This window comes from Impatiens glandulifera, chromosome 1, assembly GCF_907164915.1.
Source record: "Impatiens glandulifera chromosome 1, dImpGla2.1, whole genome shotgun sequence".
Classification (NCBI taxonomy): Eukaryota; Viridiplantae; Streptophyta; class Magnoliopsida; order Ericales; family Balsaminaceae; genus Impatiens; species Impatiens glandulifera.
Window position 1 is genome coordinate 40,368,909 of NC_061862.1, and position 25,603 is coordinate 40,394,511.

The following is a 25,603-nucleotide window of genomic DNA, read 5'->3' on the forward strand; positions in this document are numbered from 1 at the left end:
GTCGGGTCAAGAAATTGACAAAAGACAAAGAAAGGGTAGACTCAGTCAAAGATCAACCGATTAATCAAAACATTTACTTTCAACTGCTTCCCTCCCGCGTTTCATACGCAGTTTTGGTACTTGTCTTTCCAATGACGTGACGTTGGATTCCATTTCAATTGCGTCACAATTTTGTTAAACAAGAAGAAGAAGTACTATTCTGTTTTCTCGTCTCCTCCCACCACTTCTTTTCACCCTTTTCGTTCTCAGCTGCCGAATTCTCTCTGATTCCGTCTCCACGAATCCTCAAATCGAGCTTCCGGAAGTTTGTTTGTTTGTTCGCTATCCTCGTATGTGAACTTGCTTCTACTTTTATAACTTACCTGGAGATTCTTGTATGTGGGTTTCTCTTGTTTGGATTCATGGATCTGTTGGTATTCTGTTTCTTTATACTTGGGGGGCAGATTAAGACGATTTTTTATGATTCCGATTCAATTTAGTGTTCTTTAGTCCTACTTTGGAGCTTCTGTTAGGGTTTTTCGAATTGGGTTTTTTCTCTTCTAGGAAACCAATTTACTATATTTGTTTCTGGGTTTCTATCAATGGAGGCTGGTTTTGGAGGAAACTATGGCCAAGTGTTGCCAGATCTGATGAAGGCAGCTGGGAAGAAGAGCATTGAATGGGATTTGAATGATTGGAGATGGGATGGTGATCATTTTACTGCCACTCGTCTCGATTCTTCACCCCTTATTGGATCTTCTGACATTTTTAGACATGAAAATGGACAAAAGGAAGTAGTAGAGAAGAGGGGAAGGGAAGATTCTATGTCAAATGATGAACCCGGGTTTCTAAATTTGAAGCTTGGAGGTCGGATATATCCCATTACAGAAGCTGAGATGGAGAAAGCAGAAGGAAAAAACGGGAAGAAGAGCAAAACTGTAGCTAGTTCGAACCGAATAGTATGTCAAGTGGAGGATTGTCGTGTTGATTTAAGCGATGCGAAGGATTATAACCGAAGGCACAAAGTCTGTGAGATACATTCTAAGGCTGGTTCCGCTTTGATAGGAAATCTCATGAAACGATTCTGTCAACAGTGCAGCAGGTCAGTTTGTTGGTTAAATATATGTTTTAGTTTTGTCTCAAATTGTAATGTCTCAATTTTTAAATAGGTTTCATGATCTTCAAGAGTTTGATGAAGGGAAGAGAAGTTGTCGTAGACGTTTGGCTGGTCATAATAAGAGGAGAAGGAAAACTCATACTGAAACTGTAGGTAGTAGTGGGATTAACCTAGAAGATGATCATGGTAACGGTTACCTATTGCTTAGCCTACTAAAGATACTATCCAATCTGCATAGTGAGTATTTTCTTTCTTGCTTTTCAAACGATTTCAAACAATTAAAACAAACAGGAATTTGACTTTCTTTGAGATGCAGCTAACAACTCAGAGCAAATGAAGGATCAAGATTTGGTTTCCCATTTATTGAGAAGCCTTGCGGGTACAATTCATGATAGGAGTATTATATCTGGTTTACCTTCTGGTTCCCAAGAAACGGATAATGTTAGAAAAGATCCTTGTTTTCTTGAAAAGGTACAAATCCAAGTTGACACGAACTTGCATGTCATTTTAAAAAAAAGTGATAGATTTCAACTAATAGACGATCCTAATTCCTAACACACCCTGCAGCCCAATGGAGAACGAGTGACTGTACTTACTTCTACTGGTTCTCCATCATTTGCTATTCCATGCTCTCTACCGCCTAAAGAAGCTTCTTTAGGGACAAGGATGAATAATATTGACTTGAATAACGTTTATGAAGGTTCTCAAGACGAAATTATGGGCATTGCTCTTCCCAAGACTAGTAGAAATTCAGGTTCCTTGTCCAGCCAGTCACCATCTAGCTCTGGCGGGGAAGCTCGAGTATGTTTCTCTCCCTGTCTGGCTTTAGATCAATTGTCTCCTTTTATCAATTTGTCTAATGAAATCAATTGATTTGGTATCAAGTTATTAGCTTTTAACTTGCATTTATTGTAAATGTGCGTTACTTTTTCAAGACCTCATTTTCCTTGCATAAATATGATGTCACTATTTTAAGTCGGTGGCGGTGAGGATCTCACATCTTGTTAAATGGAACATTGTCAAGTGGAGCATTCAACAAAGGGGTCCTGACTTGAAGTGTAATGTTAAATATCAATTTGTTTCAAAGATTACTACAAGTTATTGAAAGAGGAGATGTCATTTTTTTTGGACCGAGATTTGGAATGCTAAAACTCCCTCCAAAATGTTATTTTCTTTTAAGTGCTATTGGTCGAGCTATTCTTACTTCTGACTTGGTTATGAAGATAGGTGTTACATTTGTTAGTAGATGTTATTTTTGCCACTATAATGGGGAATCAACGTCTCATTTGTTGCTCCATTGTTCATTTGGACCTTTTGTGGAGTGTGCTCCACCTATATTGGGTTATGCAGAGCTCAATTGCCTGTTTTGGGGAGCAATAGATTGGTTGGGGGATGAGGTTGCCCTTAATAGGAATTCAGTTACTATTAAGTATTATCTTGGAATGAGAGGAATATAAGATCTTTTGACAATATGAACATATTGGTTTGCAAAAAGAACATTTTCCTTAATTTCTCACTTTCATCCACAAGGTTGTACGAATCACTCAGTGTGAAACATATTGTATCTTCTCGAAATTCTTAAGCATTGATCGAGTATGTTTTGTGGTTGTTATCTTGTATGTTATATTTTTGTTCATGTCTTTATTTCCTGTCTTTTGTTGTACTTTCGACGACTCCTTGGCTTCTTTTTGAAGCAGTGACCTTTTTCATAAAAAAGATGTGTCTGCAGCTTTTTTAGACCTTCAACTTATCAAAGTGTCCTAAATTTTCTTGTACATACAAAAGTCTTCCAAATTACTCAAATTTTAACACAAAAGTTAACTGCCATTAAGTATTTATATGATGGACATTTTGGAGCACACTATTCAATAGCACAAATGGGAAATTATGTATATGTTAATTGATATAATTGGTTTCTTTTCTTTTTCAGAGTAGAACGGATCGAATTATTTTCAAACTATTTGGAAAAGATCCAAGTGATTGTCCCCTTGTCTTACGGAAGCAGGTTCTTTTGAGATGTCTAATTGTTTCAGACTAATTTTACTGCTTACACTAGGGATAACTTGATTGATTCTGAACGTTTTTGACGATTCAGATCCTTGACTGGTTATCAAACAGTCCCACTGATATTGAAAGCTACATAAGACCTGGATGTATCATCTTGACTCTATATATGCGTTTAGATAAATCTTCATGGGAGGAGGTAAACATATTTGTTATCATCTTAACTTAGCTGCAAATATTTCTTGGCTATCAGTTTTAATAAGGCATTTGAATTTAACCTTTTATACGCAGCATTCCTCTGATTTGAGCTCCAGTTTGACCCGCCTTCTAAATGCATCAAACGAACCATTCTGGAGATCAGGCTGGCTATATGCTAGGCTGCAGCATCGCGTTGCATTTATGTACAATGGTTGGTTAATCACTCCTTTCCACACTTTTCATTAATTCTTTCATTCATATAATTCTCTCCGTTTACATTTGTGTTGGCTTAAGATACAGTTATAGTTACTTAGATTTGCCTTTTTACCATTTTGATAACATTACTGTTCCTAATTTTGCAACAGGTCAGGTTGTTCTAGATACTCCTCTCCCTTTTAAAAGTCATAAACATTGTAGTATCTTGAGTGTTAAACCAGTTGCTGTTCCTCTGTCGAAGAAAGCTAATTTCTTGGTAAAAGGTTTTAACTTGTCAAGTTCCAGCATGAGGTACTTTTATTTCTTTTACAAACATTTTTCCTCACATCAGGATCTTTCCGCGATAATTTGATTCTGTTTTAGGTTATTCTGTGCCCTTGAAGGGCAATATCTAGCACATGAAACTTTCCCAGAAACGATGGATGATGACGAAATTCAGTGCCTTAACTTTTCTTGTTCTATGCCAAAGGTGGTTGGCCGAGGTTTTATTGAGGTAAGATTTCTTTTAGGCTATGTTTGAACGTGTATAAGAGTGTGTTTGGGTATAGGTGAATTGACTTTGGAATTGGAAGGGGCATTTTTCAATTATGTCGTTTGTTTAAGAACTTAGAATAAGGAATTTTGATTTAGAATTGGAATTTTTATGGAATTAAAACAAGTATTTATTTTGTAGTTTGAATTCTTAAGAGATTTTTTCCAAAATAGGAATTGAATTGTAAATAAATGTCAATTCTTGTGGAATCAGAATTGTAACTCGGATTCTTATTCCAGTTTCCCTCGTCCAAAACACAACCTTTGAAACTCGAATTGGAATTGAACTTCAATTCAATTCTTATGTTTGAAAAGATCATAGAATTGCAATTCTTATTTTAAGTTACCAAACAAACAAAGGATTGGAATTGACCCCAATTCCAATTCTCCTCAAACCAAACATAGCCTTGTGTTCTTTTTATTTTGTTTTACTTACCATCGAATCCTTGTTTTTGATTGACTCTCAATTTCAGGTTGAGGACCATAGCCTCAATAACAGTTTCTTTCCGTTTATTGTGGCGGAAGAAGATGTTTGTTCCGAGATTTGTACCTTACAAGCCACAATAGATGTCAATCAGGGACAAAACGAGGAAATGGAAGCCAAGAATCAAGCACTGGACTTCTTAAATGAAATGGGATGGCTTCTTCACAGAAGTAAATTAAAGACTAGTCTGGTTCTAGTGGATCATTACTTTGAGTTATTCTCTTTCAATCGATTCAAGTGGCTTTTGGAGTTCTCAGTCGAACATGACTGGTGTGCTGTAGTAAAGAAGCTTTTGGGTATTCTAAGCAGCGGTTGTGTGGAGGATGCTCGAGAGTATACTTCCTTTGATCTTGCCATTTCGGAGATGACTCTCCTGCATACAGCCGTGAGAAGAGATTGCAGGCCTATGGTTGAATTCCTCCTGAGATGTAGCTTTGAGGAGGAGAAGAATGTAAGTGGGGTCCGCAAATTCCTGTTTAGGCCCAATAGTATCGGACCGGGGGGATTGACACCACTTCACCTTGCTGCCAGTAGAGATGGTTCGGATGGTGTTTTGGAGGCGTTATTGGATGATCCTGGAATGGTATGCATTTTTTCCTTCCCATTATGGCCATTCTTAGATTATTATCGTAGTGATGTTTTGGTTAATTGCAATTCAGGTTGGAATCGAAGCTTGGAAGGGTGCTCGTGATAGCATGGGATTGACACCCCATGACTATGCGTGCCTACGAGGATACTATTCCTACATCAGTTTGGTCAACAAGAAAACAGTTGGGCATGTTATATTGGACATCCCACAAAAGCAGCTGCCATGTAAATTAGCCAACAGCTTGAACACAGAGATGGAGTGTAGGCTATGCATACAGAAGAAGAAGATGGGTTGTGGCAGGGCGAGACCACACTCAATCGCTCTTTATAGGCCAATGATGCTATCGATGTTGGCCATAGCGGCTGTTTGTGTTTGTGCAGCTCTGTTTTTCAAGAGTAGCCCTCAAGTTCTTTATATTTTTAGGCCTTTCAGGTGGGAGCTTTTGAAGTATGGCTCTAGCTAAGTTAAGGTTCTAGTTGTAGTGATAAGTGATAAGTAAGTGTGTATACATACTAATTATTATTGTGTTTGTTGTTTATGTTATAAACTGTAATTACCCACTAAGTCTTATGTTCCATCCCAAAAAAGAGTAGTTGGATTGAAGTGGGCTTCTTAGTGGTAGGTTGGTTGTTGTAATAGTCTTCTCAAGGATTAATATAGCTTGTTCTTACATGTCATACAGAAATGAATATTAAAGGTTGTTATTCATCAAATAAAATACTTCTGTTTTTTAAATTTCTATTCTCGTTTAAAAACATCTAAAATGTTTATGTTTATTTTAGATTTCAGGTTAGCTTCTTACCTTTAAATAAATAAATAAAAGTCTTAATTTAATTAAATATATAAAAATAATTAATAAATGGTGGTTTGATTTTGCTTAAAAACCCTAATCAGTTTATTTCAATAATTTGCAAGAATAACCAACTATTTAAACTCTTAAATTAAATAAAGTTCTACAATTTAAATAGGTAATATTTTCCTTAATTTATAAATGCTTTTAATTTTATAATTTTATAATATATATATATATATATATATATATATATATATATATATATATATATATATATATATATAATGATGCTTAATTTTGAAAATATCCGGATTGTCGGGTCGAGAACTGTGATTAATTTGGATATATATGTGATACTTAGGTCGGATTCTGGGTTGACCTATCAATAAACTTAAAAGGGTTAAAAATAAAATTAAAAATGCTATAGTTATGTTTCGAACTCGCAACCTAACAAAATAAATACAACTCTTTAACCAATTAAACTAATACCACTTTATATTTTAAGTTCAACACCAAATTTGATGAACATAAAACATTTTTAACTAACTAATTTATATATATATAATGATGCTTAATTTTGAAAATGTCTAGATTGTCGGGTCGAGAGCTGTGGTTAATTTGGATATATATGTGAGAGTAAATTGATACTTGGGTCGGATTTTGGGTTGACCCGTCAATAAACTTACAACGATTAAAAATAAAATAAAAAATGTTATAGGTATGTTTCGAACTCGCAACTTAACAAAACAAGTACAACTCTTTAATCAACTAGGCTAATAACATTTTATATTTTAAGTTCAACACCAAATTTGATGAACGCGAGACATTTTTAACTAACTAATTTATATATATAATGATGCTTAATTTTGAAAGTGTCCGAATTACCGGGTCGAGAACTGTGGTTAATTTAGATATATATGTTAGAGTAAATAAATATTTGGATAAGATTAACAATATATTTTTATCCGTGTGCATAGCATGGGGATCTTTCTAGTTTTATATAAAAGAGCAAGGAGTGAATTTATATTTATAAATTAAAAAAAAATTATTTATTTAAATAATGAATATATATATATATATATATATATATATATATATATATAATATAAAGTGTACAATTATAGGTCGAGAGTTGTGATTAATTTAGATATGTATGTGAGAATAAATGATTAACTCGTTCATCCATAAATTTGAAAAATTAAATAAAAATTGTGATATGCATAAGTTTTGAACTTACAACCTCACAATATAAGTATGACATTTTAACCAATTGAGCATACCATTTTATATTTTAAAATCAACTTCAAAATTAATTAACGATATTTCTAATAACATAATTTTAATATTTTAAATAATTAAATTAATAATATTTTAAGTTTGTTTATATAATTTATTATAGTCATATTAATTATACATTCATACCTGAATTTATATATATAAAAAAGAAAACAACAATCGCGTTTGTTTTGTGCAAATAATAATTTCTCAAATTTTGTGTATGTTCATTTCTTAGTAATAAAGGATGAAATTACCTACTACAATTTTTGTTTTGTTTTAATAAATAGTCATTTAACTAATTTTGTAAATATAATTTTTAATTATATATATTTGTTTTTGAAAAGGATAGATGGAATAAGAATAGTTTGTGCAATTGTGCTTCACTTTCCCATAGCTTTCCGGCGAAGTCTTATTAGCAGCGCCTTTCTTCAGTGCTGTTCATTTCAATCACTTGTCTGGTATTTCTTTGAATCAATCTATGTAGTTTTAGGTTATAAGGAAGCGATTCATATTTTCAATTTGACCCATTTAATCTTCGTCCTCCATCTACTTCTGTATTTCTATCTTAAAGAATCGTCTTTTTTTTTCAGCTTAAGAAGAATGTCAGAGGACTGTCACAGAGAGCGTTCCTTATTTGGTGGGGCGATTGTTACCACATTTCCTCTCAGATTCCAGGTTCTTTCAAAAAACAGAAACTATTCTCGTGATGGGTTGATTAGGTTTCTTATGATTTTGATTTCTTTATTTGCTCAGGATATAAGCAACGTTAGAGAAGTTCCTGATCATCAGGTTTCTTAATCAATTATAATTGTGAATTAGGTTCAAAATCTTGACAAGCCACCACCTAATTAGGTTTATCTGTATTCATTCATTCTGTAGGAAGTTTATGCTGATCCTGACCGTGATGAGAGCCTTATAATTGAGCTCTTAGACTTTAAGCATGATGTTGCTGATAATGGAAGTGCTACATGGTTTCTTCAAGATCTGTCCATTGAGCAAGATGCAGAGGGAACTGTGGTATGTTATCTTTGCAATATCATCTTTATTCATATTGACTGTAACTGATGGTTTGTCCCGTCAACTTAACTTTGTTTCTAATATCGCTTTATCTTTACGCCAGGTAATTGAGCAGTCTGGAATGATGCAGACTGATGGGTTGTGCTTTCGGGATATACCTGTAGTTGTTACAACTGCAATTGGTCAAATGGTAAATTGACAATCTGTTAATGCCATCTGATGATTTAATGTTTGTTTGGATGTGCCACTCTTTCTTTTGTGTTTTTGGGGAATGAAAAATGTGTTTTGACTTTAATAATTGTAGGCCATTTCAAAGGGGCGCCAAGGTAGGGAGGCACAGAATTTAGTGAGGGTGTGTCTCTTATCCTTTTTTTCTGCATTTTTCGATTGTATCTAAGAAATCTTTCGGAATTGCCATGTTAGTTACAAGGTTCAATGGATTTTACAGGTGTATTTAGCTAATTTACGTTTGAAGGAAGTGAACACTGACGTATTGATCACTGCATATGAACCCATCTTGATCAAGTAAGTTCAAAGGATAAGCTTTTTGCCCATATTTGACAGCGTTATCTATCCATGAAAAAGTGGATTATTTGAGTTATCTGACTAAAATATTCTTTATATTTAATATTTGACAACAATTATAAAAATAAAATAAAGGTATTTTAGTGTAATAAGCCCCAAGTCTATTTGAAATTTATTTTGGAAAGCTAGCTTACAAAGGGCTGTTAAGTCTCTTTACAATCATACCTATAGCAGTTGATCTTCATGATTTCTGTCAGCAACTTACAGTTCTATTTGATCTTTCCCCATTGTCTACAAAATAGCCCTTTAAGCGAAAGTGCTTCCACAGTGGGTGCGGGCGTGACAATCCCTGCCCAGCAATCTGGTTTTACACCCATGGCTGACATTTTCAAGCTTGTCGTTGCCAGTTTCAAGATTAATGACTGGAGCCTCTTTGGTGCAGCAGATGATGTTTAAGAAGTTCTTCTAGAACACATCGATCAAACACTTTCAGGTAATGCAGTAAATATTTCTCAAATCAATTTCAGTTCTTATTTCTGAAACTAGCTTTAGATATCTTTCTTTTTAAGACTCATTTAGCGAGGTTGCCTGCTAGGTCATGGGTTTGAATCATCATGACCTCAAAGAGAACAATGCATACATATTGTTATCAACTATTGTATCAAAATGGGTTCATTTTGTAACAAATCATCTTTTGTATCCAATTTGGTTTTCACTCTTTTCAGATTCTCCACCTGTTTCTTAGTAGAAATGAATATCAGCTTTAGGCTTCATATATCCTGGACTTCAAAGTCCATTTTTGTGTTAAGTGCAACACAAGGTGTCTATTAGTTTGATTCAGTGATAAAGGCTCTATCTAATAAGCCACAGTTGTGAATAAGCTGAATCAAAATATGCAGAACAATTAGGATTTAACTGGACTGGAAAAACTGTGAATACTATCCCAAGCACCTAAACGATTATCAAATAAGATTATTGAATGAGTTGAAACTAATAAATTGCGACTAAGTTGAATCAAACTAAACCCATAACTAGCTCTTGTATTTTGAAACTATTTGTTTCTCTGTTTCTTAAACTTGAAATTCAAGAATTGTTGAAGTTATGTCTAATTGTACAGCTAATATATAATAGATTCACTACCCTAAATTATGAGTAAATTTTAAAATTAGGCATTGTTGAAGTTATGTCTAATTGTACATATGGATTTAGTATGTACTTTGGCCTTGTTCCCATTGTTTTTGGGTTAAAAAAAATTGGTTCAAGAGAAAAAAATACTTAAAAATATTAATATTTAATGACTTTTTTAAAGAAAATAATATATTTTATATGATAAATTGATTGATAAATGGATATGTAAGGAGAGATCAATTTTTTACGGAATAAATGTCAAATTTAGGGAGGCAGTCAGAAAGTTTTGTCAAATTTAGTAGTCATATTTATTTGTCATTTGAAAACACTCTTTTACATTATTTAGTTATATTTAAGACTCTTTCAAACTCGGTTAACCCATATATTATTTGTTTTTTATTATATTTTTTTAATATAAAACAAACAAAACCTTAGTTTTTTTATTAAACAAGGCTGTTTTTTTTTTTAACTATTGTTCTTCTGCATACAAACAAAACTCTTTCAAACACCAATGTTTCTTATAAATAAATGTTATAGGACAATATCTCTTAAATAAGAGTCTAAAATATAACTAAATAAGGTAAAGAGAGTTTTTTAAACACTTGACACAAAAATAAAAAATTAAGAGACTATTGAATTTCACCAAACTCTTTTAACTCCGTTCTTAAATTTATCATTTAAATAATGTAATTAAGTGATATTGATAAAATAATTTATTTAGGTTATTTAAATAATTTGATAGAGTTATTAAAAGTTGGATTATTAAGTGAAAATATTAAATAAAATAAATTAATTTTTAAGAATATATATATATATATATATATATATATATATATATATATATATATATATATATATATATATGTTTATATTGATGGATGAAATGACATTTTTAATAATCTTATCTCAGTTTGATTCAGCTTCTTGTAGTGTAAAAAAGAAAAAATCATGCCTTGTTTGTATTCAGGTTATTTTGTTTTGAATTATTTGGATAGAAGGATTTAAAGATATTGATATATAATAGAAAAATTAATTTTTAAAAATAAATTGAATATATATTTTAATATTTTGTTTATGAATTAAGAGATATATAAAAAAGATGAATCTTATTGACTTAATTAATAACAAGGCTTAGGTGAATTTTATTCAGCTTATTCTGTAAAGCATATTTTTGAATTAAATAAAAAATATTATTCGCAATCCTGACATATTCTTCTAATTAACCAAAACAGCATAATATTCTCTTAATTAAACAAATAACTTATTCGAAATTGCAGCATATTCTCATAATTAAACAAATAGCTCATATATATATATATATATATATATATATATATATATAATAATAATAATAATATTTAACCACACAAATTTATGTTCTAAAACTTTTGGAATGTTAATTAAATAAAATTAAAAAATATATATTATATAAGTATTGAATTTTTAACTTATATCTTATAAATGCAAAATTCTAATCAACTGATTTACATATTTTTTATTTTATAAATTTAGGCATAGATGAATAGGCATATATTTGATTAATTTTTATAAATTTTGTTTTTTTAATATTAGAGGACAAGACTTCTATGGTGAGTTAGTTAAGTATTTTATTTTAAATAGTTAGTCATATATATATATATATATATTAACACTCTAATTACAATAGTCACATTTGAAGATCTCGAAATGATACTAATTACAAAATATATATATATATATATATATATATATTAACACTCTAATTACAATAGTCACATTTGAAGATCTCGAAATGATACTAATTACAACCAAATTAGTTTGATTGGATAAATGGTTTAATTAAGTTTAAAAACATTTAAAAATAAAATGGGGGAACTATAAATATCTAAGTTGCTTATTCACAACAATTTACCTGTTTAATTAATATAAAATAATTTGAAAGAAAAATTGTTTATGTTTTAAACATCATATGTTAATTTATTGTAAAACTGTTTATTCAGCTATTTTTATCAAAATATTTTATGATTTTAAAATTTTAAATATTTTTAAAAATAAAATAAGAAGATTTTAATTAATCTATAGATTGTTTTGATATAAAAAAAAAATATTTTGATCATTAATTATAAAATAGTAATTTAGACACTTAAATTTAAAAATATGAGAATAAAAAAAAGTCTTAATTAAATAAAATTAATTTAATTAACAACAACTAAAAATAATAAAAGTGACAATAAAGTTGATTAAAATACTAAACTAAAAATTTCTTAAGTTAGATTAAGATCATAATTATAATAAATATGTTAATTTTTTAAATTAAAAAAATAAATAAAATATAAAACTTTTTTTATTCATATAAATATATTTTTTATATATCAATAAAAATTTTATATTTAGCAAATTAAGAATGTTATTAATTTAAATTGAAAATTAAAATTTAAAATTTAAAATTTCAATATTTTAAATTGATATATCTGTAAATTAAATATACATAGTAAAATGAATTAATATAAATTGAGAGACAAATTATTTCAATTTAAATAAATATTTTATATAAAAAAATTATATCCGATATCCAAGTATCAAATACTTTCAGAATCCACATGTAAAAAAATATCAAATTTAACAATCACATGTAAAAAAAAAAAAAATCAAATTTAACAACCACAAATTTATTAAAGAGATTTATACATTTATTATCTAACATTGCATATAATAAAATAATAATTAAATTTTAAGATCTCGTTTTTTAACATTAAAATCTAACTGTAAATAATTATAGTGATAAATTTATTTGTATTTATAACGTCCTAGAAACGATGTTTTACCTCCGGGTAATATGTGAGAAAATATCATATCGCCAGATGACTTGAGGTTCGATGCATTTCAACTTTGGTTTGTGTGTTAGGTATCTTTTAAAATAAAACATTTAATTTTTAAAAGATTTTAAAAATACCTGAAAATTAATTATGTAAAAATAATTAATTCTTTGTTCACATCTTAAATAATCTGGGAGGGTAAATAACAATTTAACTAGAACCCGATTTAAATTAATTAAACATCACCAATTTAAAGATTATGTATTTGAATATCAGAGTCACTAAGAGATTTTATGAAAATCAATAAATGATACGTGTATAAACGTATTTAGACTAGAGGTTTTCGAAAAAAGAATGGTTCGTTGTCTGTTTACACTCGGGAAAGAGTTTTCGCGTTATGTCCTCTGGGCCCGCCCAAAGACGATTTTAGAAAATTTTCTAAAATAAACAAAGTCTGACTTTTATAAATCTAATTATAATATTTATTACCTTCAATTAGTAGTGTAAGGGTCCTAAGCAATGATGAACTTTAAATAATTGTATAAAATTATTTAAAATAGTGTGTACCTGTTGCGCTCGTATTTAGATTTAACAAAACCTGAAAATATTAGAGGAGAATATTAAAATTTAAAAATAAATTTCAAACGGGGCCTTATCCAAAACATAAGTTTAGAAATATTCCGAAAATATAAAGAAATATCATTTTCAGACCTTTCGAGATTTTTTGAAAATGAGTTCGGATTCCAAAATTCCAAAAATAATTTTGAATTTTGAAAAGTGGAACCAAATTGGCCTTAGGACCGGAGTCCTAGGGTCTGGGTTCATTTTGGCCAATCTAGGCTCGGTCGGGGTCGGTCAAGACTAGGGAGGTCCGGAGTAGGGCTCGGTCGCATGGGTCAAGGGACTAGAAAGCTCGACCATGGACTCGAGTGGCTTTGTCCCAAACTCGGGTGGCTCGGTCTCAGGTCAAGTCTACCGGTCTAGGTGCTCGATCATAGGGTTAGGTAGTTATCGGTCCTAGGTCTAGGGTTATGTTTACCAGTCCTAGACTAAGTTAGGGTTCGGTCTAGGGTTAAAAACATTGATCCTAGGTTTAGGGTTATTGTCAAGTTTACTAGTCCTATGTTAAGTGATGGTTCGGTCCTAGGGTTAGAAACATCGGTCATAGACTAAGTGAGGGCTCGATAGAAGCATCGGTCCTAGGTTAAGTGAGGGCTCGGTCCTAAGATTAGAAAATCGGTCATAGTCCTTGGTCTTAGCTGAAGAACACCGGTCTTGGGTCAAAAACTCGGTCTTGAGATTCTTAGTCATGGGTGTGTTTTCTCAGTCTTGGATTTTGACACGGGGTTCGTTTTTTCAGCCTCTGATTAAAGAACATGACCGAGGATCACCGCTCCTAGGCTAAAACCTTAGGACTGAGTGTTCTTGTTTTGGTCCAAAATTTCAAAAGTCCATAACTTTTGATTGGAATCATTAAATCATGATTCGTAAGCTACATGAAATTCATATGATCATAAAGAACAAAAATCCTAACATAAATCACAGTTTTGAAATCTTTACAATAATCAATTTTAAAACAACATTTCTAGGTCAAATTTGGGCATATTTCAAATTAGATCATTTTAAGGTCTGATTTTTGTTCCATTAGTTTTTAAATGATAAATATAGTTGATCTTAACCAAAACAAAAACACCATAGCATCGTTAAAATAGTTTTTGAAGATTTAATCAAAATTCCAAAAATTTCAAAAACAAGATTTGATCAAACATGATCAAATGATGAAACAGTTGCTTGAAATTCATCCTAACATGTTAATAGATATGTATAATAACTAATTGGATAAAATCCGAAATAAAATCAAGAACACAAAATTTCAAAAACTTAATTTTTAAACTTGAATTTTAAAATTTTAGTTTGATCAAACATGATCAAAACATGATTATAGTTGCTTGGGATTCATTATAACATGTTTGTTAACATGTATATCAACTAATTGAACCAAAAATATCGGATTTAACTCAAGAACATGAGATTTAAAAAAAATACATTTTTCAAACTTTATTTTTCAATTTTTTTTTATTCAAGTTGATTTGATCTGTTTTCTTTCAACAGAAAACTCATACAAGATATGTATAATGATTCTCAACAAAAAAATCACAAAATCAAGCTTAAGAACAAATCAAATCCGATCAAACAAAAAAACTTGAAAAAAATCGAAGTTTTGATTACAAACTGAAATTCAAGGTTTCTAGATTCATACCAACACTTGGAGAACACTCCTTGAAGGTATAGGAGGCTATCTAGAAGCTTGGATTGAAGCTGGGATCACCGGAGGAGGTTTTGACAAAAACCAGACTTGGCCGGAATCTTCAAATCTTCTTTAAGTGGGTGTTGTTGTGTAATAGTTTGATGGATTGGTTTACAGACCATGGGAGAATACTTATAATACTCTTAAAGAGGTCGATGAGGTCCAATTCAGGTAGAAAATTCCCTTCTCCATTCTTATCCTTAACTTTATCTTTGGTTGTGGTAGCTTTATCTAGTGCAGGATAAGACTTATAGATAGGGTGTTCCATAGACGAAGTGTATACGAACGTGCAGAAAGAAAAATCATCGGATAAGGATGCCTATAGCGTGCGCTAGAGCTTCTGGAAGATCGCTCCGACGATGATCAAGAATTCGACGAGTCCTGCATCTCGACGAAGAAGACGACCGAAAATGGCGTCGTTTGGCGTAACGGAACACGGGATTTCGTTGGGTCCACTATCGATTGAACTAATGGGGTTAACAATCCCGTTAGTTAATCCGATGTGATAGGCGCACGCTTAATCCTTTGTAGCGAGCTGCCCGGGAGCGTCTAGGCTGTTGGATGAAGCCTGGATGCTCATCTGATGGTACAAAATCCTGGTGAAAATGTTAAAAATAATTTCAATTACATAGGATTATCAAATTTTATTTTTATTTAAAAGGTTTATTAAAATCGATTTTTAATTCCTTTTAAATTCATTTCTTCACCAAAAATTTCACAAAAAATTATGATCATAGTTTATTTTTTGGTATTTTTAGAAATTTTGAGTTATTTTATTTAATTGATTTAAGTAATGAATTAAACACAAATCATTGTTAAATCACAATTAAATATTTTCACTCTTCTTTGGTTTGAATAAAATAAATATAATATTTTATTCTAAAATTATTTTTGGAGTTTAAATAATTTTTTTAATTAGGATTTAATTATCATAATAATTAACTTTTAATTATGATTTAATTTTTTCTTTAAGTTATTTTAAATATAAAAATTTAAAATATTATTTTAATATTATTAAAAATAATAATACTATTTGGATAAATCAAATTTTCATGCTTAAACGGTTAAATTTGAAGAACTTGAATTTTTAGCATTAATACAGTACTACAAAGTTAATGATTAACCAAGATTTGGTTTAGCCGGTTCAATTTGTTCCGATCATGACGGGTCACTTTTATAATTTTTGATTATTTTTGTATGAGTTGAGGAATTTATATATAGTTTATCCCAGCAATGGGTAAATAGTCTGTTTCAAATAATAGCAAAGATTATGATAATATAGATTAAAAAAAAATAATTTAAACTAAAAGGGGGTAAATAAAAGGCATGAATATTATAGAAATTAGAAAAGATTATTCAAATTCATTCATCAAATTCTAGGATGTAATTTGAAACCGCCTCAATAATCGAATTGAATTATCCTGTTTGAGATAGTTTTTTTTTCGGTTTGATTGATAGTTGATCGGAGATGAGACGAGTATTTTATTTGTGTCTCCTGTCCCACTTCGAACTTACCCCGATTCTGTCCCGAACACTATAAACACAATAAACACAATTAAATATATAAAATCACTAATATATATATATATATTTATTCATTATATTTTATAAAAATTTTAAATTTATTTATGTATAATAATATAAAATTTTAATATATTATATTAAAAAATTCGTTTATAAATTTTTTATATAATTTTTTTTTATAAAGGATATGGTATAAACGGTGCACCGCAAATTTTTTTTGAAACCGAACGAGACGGGAATGATAGTAATAAATTTCCAAAGTAAAAACGAGACGAGAAATATATTCCTAGTTCGAACCGCCCCTTTGTTATCCCTAATTATATGATTCTAATCTTAATATACTATGTTAATAGGTAAAAATTGATAAAGTATAACTAAACAAATAAAATTAACATTCAAAATATATTAACTAAATAAGTTTATTTTTATTTTGGTTAGAGTGAAAATAAAAATCTGTATAAAATATGAACAAGTTTATTTGGGTAGAATAAATTTTGAGATATTTAAATTTAATTGTTGTTAAAAGTTATGGAATTTATCATATATAATATAATTTAATAATTTAAAATTCAGAAAAATTAGTAAAAATAAAATACCATTTTAAATAGAGAATAAAAGTAATGGAAGGTGGAAAGAAGAAGAGATAAAAAAATCAAATTTAATAAAAAAACAAAACATCTTGGATAGCCCATAGTATGTCGATTAAACTATCTATTTTTTTTTTGAAAATGGTGAAGACAGTTAATAATTCTTCTTAAATAGGCCTTCAAACTTCCTTTTTATTTTTATCACCCTTTTCTAACATTTTTATTAAAACTAGAGTAGTCTTGATAAGGAACAAATTTGACCGAATTAAAAAAATTAAAAAAAAAAAAATCGACCCAAAATAAAAATAAAAACAAAAAAATATGACAAGAAACTGAATTAAAAAAAAAAGAAAATTTCTATTAATATATATTTTCTACTTAATTAGCTAACCGATACCTAATTAAAATAATTAATTAAATTGGATAATTATAGTATGAGTTAGGTTTGTTCCCACCGTCAAATCTTAACGCGGTGCCGTTGTCGTGTAACCAAACATGCCGTACAACGCTCCGGTCTAACAAGTGACCGGTCAAACAGTTCAGTTTGAGCTCAGTTGAAGTTCGTTTGATTTTGGATTAAACAAATATTTTTTATTTATGAAAATGAAGATCTTTTCATTAAATTTCGTAATAATCCTAAAAAAAAAAAACAGAACATCAAACAAGCCCCCTGGATGAAACAGCCCTCATCAGAACACTTGCGAAGCTCAGATTTTCTCTCTCTGCCGCATGCAAATTGCGGGATCCCCAAATCGCGATAAGGGCGCGCAGAATCTTCATCTTTGTAAGTCCGATGAACAAACAAATTCAATCTTGTTCGTTAACTCCGATTGTATTGAGAAAGAACAGTGTTCTGTTCTCTACCTTTCCATGGTTTTCCGGCTGAAGTTTTCGCTTTGCCGCCTGTCACCTTTCTTCAGTTTCATCACTCCATTTTTGACAATCTTTCATCCGTTAGTTTCTCAATGCTGTTCATTTCTCTCTTGTCTAGTAATTGTTTTATTTGTTCTGTAATTTCAGAGAAAGCACTGTAAATAGATGGTAATATAGCCTTGGAATATTGTAAATCTGTTTCTCTCTGTTGAATGTAAGGGGCTTTAGTTCTTCTCATTTTCCTCTGTCTGATTCAGTCAATCTTCTTCATCTATTATCTTCTGCAAAACAAAAAGAAGCAGAAAGAAGATAGACTGAATTAGACAGAGGAAGGAGAAGAACAGAGAAACAGTTTTTGTTTGTTTTCCCCATTTACAACTTACTTTTTAATAAGACTTGGATGAGTTATTATATAGCCTAAAACCCTAAACCAACTTATTATAGAAGCATCTATTGGTTAAGATAACCTGCTCAAGGCTATGTTACCCTACACATTGGTCTATAATATCTTCCATGTACCCTCATATATGGGTCACTACAAACATTTTTTGTTTTTCTTGGGTCAGGTTGACTTCAAAACATCTTATTGCATTACATTTGATCTAATTTCATGTATCAGAAGATGATCAAATTGATTGTATTTAACTGTTAGTTCCTTTTACTATTTTGTAGTGTGAATTAACAGACAGTGAAGAATCTGCAGAGGGCCTCCTGGTTGACCAAAGAACTAAGCATTTTGATATAGTATGCCCAAAAGTTGAGATTTTGGGCCTCAATATGATATCAGAAGATATGCACCAGAGACATATAAGGGTATGCTTGTTTATTTTTATTTTTGAAAGGATGAAACAATTTCATTTATCCACATTTTTGCGAAGATCGCAAAAATTGTGGTGAAAACAGCCCAACAAAAACAGTTTAGACCAAGTTATGACAAAAGTTGTCATAAGTTAGAATCAGTCAAAAACTAAAAAACAAAGACTAACTTTCAATCGACAACACTGGATGAACACAATCGAACATTTCATTACATTTGGCAATGGTGGATCCATATTGCACATGTTTATATCATGCACAAGCGGAATTCCTTACCAGTTCCATGTTAATCGCTCCACTGTATTCTATGTTTTCATTTATTACTTTTACATTTATCCAATGGATGGGTGTTTTAATCATGTTCACGAGTTCATATCCTTGTTTGAGTACAAATATTTTTTACTGCATAATTTGACTGTAGTTGTTCAGTTTCCCTGGCAAGAATTTAATGATTCGAGATGTTTGATAATTGAATCTATAGTTGTGCTTATTCATTTTCTTTTTGGAAATAATACATATCTTTTAGGATGCTTCTGCAAGTTCTTCTGGAAGCAAACTGAGATTTTCCCTGATTGACATGGGATTCACACCATCTGTTGTGGACAAAGTTATTGAAGAGAAGGGTATTGATGTTTTTGTTAAGGAAAAGAAATGAACGGTTGAATGTATCATTTTCGTAATGTTAAATGGTAGTGATGATCATCGCTGTCGTGATCCCAATTAATTCTTTTTAAATGTAGGCGAAGATGATGCTGACTTAATCATGGAGACTATATTCTCATATTCTGTAAGTGCACCTTTACATAAACAAAGTCATGGGACCATCCTCAAGTGCTGCCGGTCTATTATAATTTGCAAGAAATTTTGAACCAAAATCTCTGAATTTCAACTACTTAATATGCAAGCTGATTTTATAAAATGTGAAACTAATGTTGGGAAATTACTTGAAGATTATTTCACCCTTAAAATAACATAACTTAATTAGTTTTTAAGAGTATTTAAGCTGTCTTTTGTATGCTTATACTGTACTACCGAGTTAAGTCATTCATAACTTATTGAATTAAACTAGGTATTTTAGTTTAATGTTTTTAGCTTGATTTGAGCTAAATCTAAAGCATTATGTGGTTTTAAGTAACACTTATCAAATATTAAATAAGCACTTATTTTTTGTGATATGTTGTGTTATCGAACACCGCCTTAGTTTATAGATATTTGAAATATCTGTCTAATTTCAGTATCAAACATATTAAATTTGCACTCACTCTTTTGTAGTACAAGATGTTAGGAATGTTGACTGTTTCTGTATTCTAGTGTCGAAAACTTTAGTGCCTAAAGAGTTTGTACATGTCATGAGATGTTTTTTTATCTTCAGAAATCTCCAGTTGCAAGATCAGATTCTCTTGATGATTTGTTGATTGATAATAAGGATGAAATAGCTGTAGTTGGTCATTTGAAAGAGGTAAAATTCTTTTCTTATATCAGTATTGAAGTTCTTGTTTACTTTGTTGAAAAGTTATATTTAGTTGGCCTATTTCCGCTAGTTTTATTCATTATGTATGCATACAATTGGAACAATTCAATATTTATTTTACTAGCTACATAGAAACAGACTAATGAATATTTCCCAGCTTGACTAGTGGTTGGCTTGTTCTTAGATTCAACAGGTTCTTCATAAATCCAACTCATCAGATTCTCTTGATAGCTTATTTGGTGATCATGCGGTATTAAGCACTTCCTTCGAAGTTGTAGATGTCGTATATCCCAAAGAGGTATCTGTCTCTGATCGAGTTCTCAAGAAAAGAGTCCTTATCTTAACTAGATTTATTTATCGAGGAGCTCATTTTCTTTTGCTTCTAATAGTCATAACCAGATTTAAACATTTGGCCCCTTCTAATCTGTGCAGGAGCCAGATGTTTCTTCTGGAGAACATGTTGACAAAAGGGCAGCCTTGTTGATGATGAATTTCCCCTTGGATGAAGTTAACTTTGCACTAGCTAAGCTTGGTGTGTCTAATTGTGCACAAGTTGTCTTGCTTTCTTCTCTTAGGACCATGCATATCTCTCTCATATATAAGTTGACATATATATTTTTTTTGAAAATAGTCACTCGAACTCATGACCTTACGGTACGAGTTTTTTTACTCAATCACCGAGCTAAATGAGTTTTCACAAGTTGGCACATTCTCTTGTAAATCCTTTTGTTCTGTTTTTGCAAAAAGGAAAAAACCTTATATTATAATAAAAAGGATTTACAGAATTTTAATGAGATGATGAACATGTTCAGTTCTCATTTTCAAAAGCAAAAAAGATATTATAAATGTCATCATATTCATTCGACCGACTAGTTTAAACAACTACATTACTAACAACATGCGTCGTGGATAACATCTGATCAGGATCCAATCCCCATTCGTTTCACAATGTCCAATTTGTGAGATTGTTCGGACTCTGTTTCCACACTCTAATCCGAATCAATACATTTGAGTAGATTTATTTCCATACTTCATCATCTCGCCTTATTGTCTTTGTCTAGCATTTTGTTCCCGCCATATATCGTAAATCATTGTCCCAAAAGCGCATCTGAAGCTCTTCGTTTAAACTCCTTTTCTTTTGTCTTCCGAATGACCCAATCCTTTAGGCAAATGTGCCGCAAAACAAATCTCTTATAGCTCTCTAGTTGTCCATCCACTTAAATAATCTTATTTGGAAACACAAAATTTTTGTTTTGTCAAAAATTCACTATAGCATGATCTGAAAATTTATCAAAACATCACCTTTTTCATCTATTTTTGGCCTAAAAACGCTTAATCTATTTCAATCATATCTTTATACCAAATGCAAACGAAATCACTTTCACCTTTTACTTTGGCAGTTTTCAGAACTGATTGTAATCAGGACAAAATACTAGTTTCCTAAAAGGCTCAGTTGAGTTCCTCAATATGTCAGAAGTGTATGACATTCACAAAACAGATGCTCCAGTGTTTCCTTCGCATCCCTGCACAACGTGCAATGAACTTTTCCCATGATCATAAACCTTCGTTTTGTCCTTCGTTGATAAGCTTCCACGAACCACCAACCACCCTAAATCCTAAACCCAGATGAATTGATGCATATGAACCACATTTGTCGACCATACCACCTTGCTCCACTGAAACATACATGCTGAAAGCTATCAGGATGTAATCATTACATTACGATGTCTCATTTTTAGTAACATGGGAAATTTCTAGTCTCAGTTTCTATATTAGGATTCTAACCCGTTACTAGTATTCCTTTTACTTCATTGATATTGCAAATATTTCTAACTCATACCTGTGCGATAAATGTCAGGTGAGAGTGCTCCAGTCAGTGACCTTATGGACTTCATCTTTGCTGCTCAGATAGATAGAAAGCATAAGCAGGCTGCAGATGCTCAAACTCAAAATGCAGAAGGAAAGAGCAAGGTACTTGTTTAGATTAAGAATATAGGTTGTAGCACTATTTAATCCTCCTATTGTAGACTGTTAACCAAAAACTAGTTGAACATTGATCTAAGCATGGGCTAACTACTACATGAATATTTTCTCTTAGTGCTGCGTTACAATTTCAAAGTGAATTCATGTATTAGTAACGATTTCAAGTGTGAAGCCGCACATAGAATGCAGCTAGCTAGATAGAAGAAAGTTTCAGCAATATAGGTTGGCTGACCAAATCATATTCTTAAAGGATCTGAAGCTTGTTGATGTGGGTTTATTTGAAAAAATTATTGCTTGATGAAAAAGTGGATTCTTTGGGTTAAATGACTAAAATGTTATAAAAGATAAAGTAATGGTATTATAGTATTTTAGTTAATGATTTTAATGATGATTGGATAAGGGTTATTTGGAACTGAAGATATAATCCAAAACTTTGCATAGCTTCATTTTTGGTCAAGACACAATAAGATACTATAGACCATTTTTAATTGCTTACCATAAATTATTGCATCTTCTTTTATACTATCCTTTGTGCTTTGTCTAATAGCTACAAATCTAAGTCTCTAATGGAAACAAAACTTTATCATCAGGATGATAATGCTGAGTCACTGTTTGGGACTATGGAAAAGACTTTACGCCTTCTTGAAATGGGATTCTCTGAGAATCAGATATCTGCTGCCATTGATAAGTATGGTAGGTACCTAATTTCAGAATTTTTAATGCTTTCTAACATGCATATGGCATTATAATAGATTGTCTGTTCTTCAATGCTAATAATGTATATCATCTATGTTTTTAAGGTCTTAACTAAAACTGAAAAGGATTTGAAAGGCACAGAAATCTCAATAGTTAGCTAGATAGATATTATGCCTTGTTTGATGTGATTATTTATCCAAATAAATCAACATCATTACTCATTTCTTTCATCAAATTATAAACTAAAATACCCTTACTTTATTCTTTTATAACATTTTTAAATATTAAATTACCAAGGATATTTTAGACTATTTGACCCTAATAACCCAAATCAATTCTTCTATCCAATCATTCAAATCATGGACTAAAATATTCATAGTTTATTTTGTATAATATTTTAGAACACCCTAAGTTGCCATGACTTAGGGGTCGTGCTATCTTCCTTCAAAAAAATTAAAAACCCAAATCTCTTTTTTGTCCAATCATTTAAATCATTAACTAAAATATTCTTTATTTTTTTATAACATTTTAAAATATGAAATATTAAGGTTTAGATCCTAATAACCCAAATCAATCACACTTTCATCGAACAAGACATTTTCCAAAAAATAAACACAGGTTATTAAAAAATAACCCCACATCAAACAGACTTCTGATTTACTTTCTCTGCTAGAATTTTCTTTTTAGAGCTTTTCTAGCATAAACTGAAATCTACAACCTTAGAATCATTTGTGCTATTTTTATTCCAGGTGTCCAAGTGCCTGTTTCTGAGCTTGCTGGATATATTTTTGAAGATCATCATATTGGTGAAAAATCTGAGGTATTGTGCAATCTTCTTGCAATTGTTTTCATATCACACTTTATTCATCAATTTGCAGCTGGTGGTAGTTTGCGACTATGTATTTACTACATATGTCGACACTTTCTGGATCTGAATTCAGATCCTAATAAAAAAACGGCCATAAATTTATTTGGAAACACCTTTTCTTGTTAGTATCTCATCACATCCATGTTTGATAACAGAACTTAATCAAACATAGAATTTATTGACTATCTAGAAAGTGTTTTCAAATGGGCAGTTCCAACTTTATTCGTTTTGTTATTGCAGAAGGGAAAGAGTGGAAATATCTCCGGTTCTTCAAGCTACCAATTTCCTCCACCATTTGAAATAAAAACAGAGGACTTCACTACCGAAACTGTTCCTCATTTTAGGGACACTAACACGGAGAGATACATGGGAAAAAGGCCTAAAGAAGAATACAATGACGATCTCGAAGCCCTAAAAAGGCCAAAACAAGAATATGACGATACATTCCATACCGTTGCTAACCCGATATATGGAGATAAGAAAAAACACGATTCCATATCATCAAAGTCTCAATCACTTTCAATAAGGAAAGAGCCCCGCAAGAAAATAGCTAAAGATGCAGCTCTACTCTCCAAGCCAAAATCATGCAGGAGTCTCGATCAAGCTGCTGCAAAACCTCCTTATTTCTTCTTCGGAAGCGTCTTGGATTTATCGCAAAACTCCTGGACAAAAATATCACAGTTCCTTTTTGCAATCGAACCAGAGCTTACAAACACTCAGTACTTCTCGGCAATGATTAGACAGGAAGGGTATGTCCATAATCTTCCAACCGAACCAAGATCTCATATTCTTCCAAAGCCTTCAATGACTATCAAGGAAGCATTACCACACACGAGAAAATGGTGGCCTTCTTGGGATACTAGGAAGCAGTTAAGCTCCATAAATCCCGAAATTGATGGGATTTCGCAAGTATGTGAGAAGCTAGGACAAATAGTATCTAACTCTAACGGTATTCCTTCGGTTGATCAACAGATGAACATTATCCATCAGTGTACGTCCCGGAATCTTCTGTGGGTGGGTCATAATAAACTGGGATCGTTAGATCCCGAACATCTCGAGGCTATAATGGGTTATCCGATAAATCATACACAGGCAAACGAGTTTAGCCGAATTGAAAGACTTCAAACTCTTAAACAGAGCTTTCAGATAGATACACTTGGTTATCATCTTTCCTCACTCAAGACTTTGTTACCTAATGATTTGGTGGTTCTGTCGATTTATAGTGGAATAGGTGCAACGGAGATTGCTTTGAATCGGCTTGGATTTCAACTTAAGGGTGTTGTATCGGTTGAGCCGAGTGAGGTGAAAAGGAAGATTTTGAACAAATGGTGGGAGAATAGTGGGCAGAGTGGAGAGCTAGTGCAGCTTGATGATATTCAGAAGTTGTCTACTAATAAACTGGAGAGTTTGGTTAAGAAATTTGGGAGGTTTGATTTTGTGATTTGTCAGAACTTGTCGAATGGGAACCCACACAAGAATGGGGCTAGTGATAGCTTTGGGGGTCTAGATTTCTCGTTGTTTTGCGAGTTTGTTCGTGTGCTGCAACGGGTAAGGGCTATGATTGGCAGAACCAAGTGAGTATCTTAGTTACTTGTTTCTTAGATAAGTCTTTGGTATTAAAAGAAACTTGACTCTTAAGTGTATGAGCTGAGCAGAGCAGATAGATAGATATCTTTAGAACTCAACCTGCCTACATTTCAATATCTCTCTGTCTTTGAATGTGTCTCTCTTTCTGCCTAATTGCAAAATGCAATAGGGATGATTGACTCTTAAACCGATCTTGTGGATTATGTGATATTAGTAATAATGGCTTCATTTTGAAA

The 25,603-nt window shown here is 31.5% G+C and overlaps 3 protein-coding genes across 5 annotated transcripts; all 3 read left to right on the forward strand.

The window, feature by feature from the left end:
* Window positions 1–5,795, forward strand: LOC124922405 (squamosa promoter-binding-like protein 12). Its single transcript, XM_047463137.1, has 11 exons — window positions 1–1,081; window positions 1,149–1,333; window positions 1,413–1,567; window positions 1,664–1,897; window positions 3,027–3,101; window positions 3,192–3,299; window positions 3,392–3,509; window positions 3,664–3,805; window positions 3,878–4,007; window positions 4,519–5,112; window positions 5,189–5,795. Exons 1-11 carry the CDS (start codon window positions 582–584, stop codon window positions 5,579–5,581), a joined length of 2,634 nt encoding a protein of 877 aa, XP_047319093.1. The 5' UTR covers window positions 1–581; the 3' UTR covers window positions 5,582–5,795.
* Window positions 5,796–7,544: 1,749 nt separating this feature from the next.
* On the forward strand, window positions 7,545–9,450 carry LOC124920918 (ran guanine nucleotide release factor). Of its 2 annotated transcripts, XM_047461507.1 has the most exons (9): window positions 7,545–7,647; window positions 7,780–7,864; window positions 7,943–7,978; window positions 8,069–8,206; window positions 8,310–8,396; window positions 8,511–8,558; window positions 8,655–8,731; window positions 9,034–9,224; window positions 9,327–9,450. In XM_047461507.1, the coding sequence occupies exons 2-8, from the start codon at window positions 7,790–7,792 to the stop codon at window positions 9,185–9,187; spliced, it is 615 nt and encodes a 204-aa protein (XP_047317463.1). In that variant the 5' UTR covers window positions 7,545–7,647; window positions 7,780–7,789; the 3' UTR covers window positions 9,188–9,224; window positions 9,327–9,450. The 2 variants fall into 2 exon arrangements, with proteins under 2 accessions (XP_047317463.1, XP_047317462.1); XM_047461506.1 differs by having other exon boundaries at window positions 9,034–9,450.
* Window positions 9,451–17,718: 8,268 nt separating this feature from the next.
* LOC124922407 (probable inactive DNA (cytosine-5)-methyltransferase DRM3) lies at window positions 17,719–25,603 on the forward strand. 2 transcript variants are annotated; one of them, XM_047463139.1, is made up of 11 exons: window positions 17,719–17,857; window positions 18,619–18,759; window positions 19,289–19,385; window positions 19,503–19,549; window positions 20,135–20,221; window positions 20,418–20,531; window positions 20,666–20,765; window positions 22,092–22,204; window positions 22,807–22,909; window positions 23,662–23,732; window positions 24,021–25,603. In XM_047463139.1, the coding sequence occupies exons 2-11, from the start codon at window positions 18,724–18,726 to the stop codon at window positions 25,356–25,358; spliced, it is 2,106 nt and encodes a 701-aa protein (XP_047319095.1). In that variant the 5' UTR covers window positions 17,719–17,857; window positions 18,619–18,723; the 3' UTR covers window positions 25,359–25,603. The 2 variants fall into 2 exon arrangements, with proteins under 2 accessions (XP_047319095.1, XP_047319096.1); XM_047463140.1 differs by having other exon boundaries at window positions 20,427–20,531.

Excerpts from the sequence above, each read along its gene's own strand:
- LOC124922405 (XM_047463137.1), top strand. The coding sequence starts at position 582 with ATGGAGGCTGGTTTTGGAGGAAACTATGGCCAAGTGTTGCCAGATCTG. Across the intron at positions 4,008-4,518 it reads TTGGCCGAGGTTTTATTGAG|GTTGAGGACCATAGCCTCAA; the intron begins GTAAGATTTCTT and ends TCTCAATTTCAG. Across the intron at positions 5,113-5,188 it reads TATTGGATGATCCTGGAATG|GTTGGAATCGAAGCTTGGAA; the intron begins GTATGCATTTTT and ends ATTGCAATTCAG.
- LOC124920918 (XM_047461506.1), top strand. The coding sequence starts at position 7,790 with ATGTCAGAGGACTGTCACAGAGAGCGTTCCTTATTTGGTGGGGCGATT. Across the intron at positions 7,865-7,942 it reads CATTTCCTCTCAGATTCCAG|GATATAAGCAACGTTAGAGA; the intron begins GTTCTTTCAAAA and ends TTATTTGCTCAG. Across the intron at positions 8,559-8,654 it reads AGGCACAGAATTTAGTGAGG|GTGTATTTAGCTAATTTACG; the intron begins GTGTGTCTCTTA and ends TGGATTTTACAG.
- LOC124922407 (XM_047463139.1), top strand. The coding sequence starts at position 18,724 with ATGATATCAGAAGATATGCACCAGAGACATATAAGG. Across the intron at positions 20,222-20,417 it reads TAGTTGGTCATTTGAAAGAG|ATTCAACAGGTTCTTCATAA; the intron begins GTAAAATTCTTT and ends GCTTGTTCTTAG. Across the intron at positions 23,733-24,020 it reads ATATTGGTGAAAAATCTGAG|AAGGGAAAGAGTGGAAATAT; the intron begins GTATTGTGCAAT and ends TTGTTATTGCAG.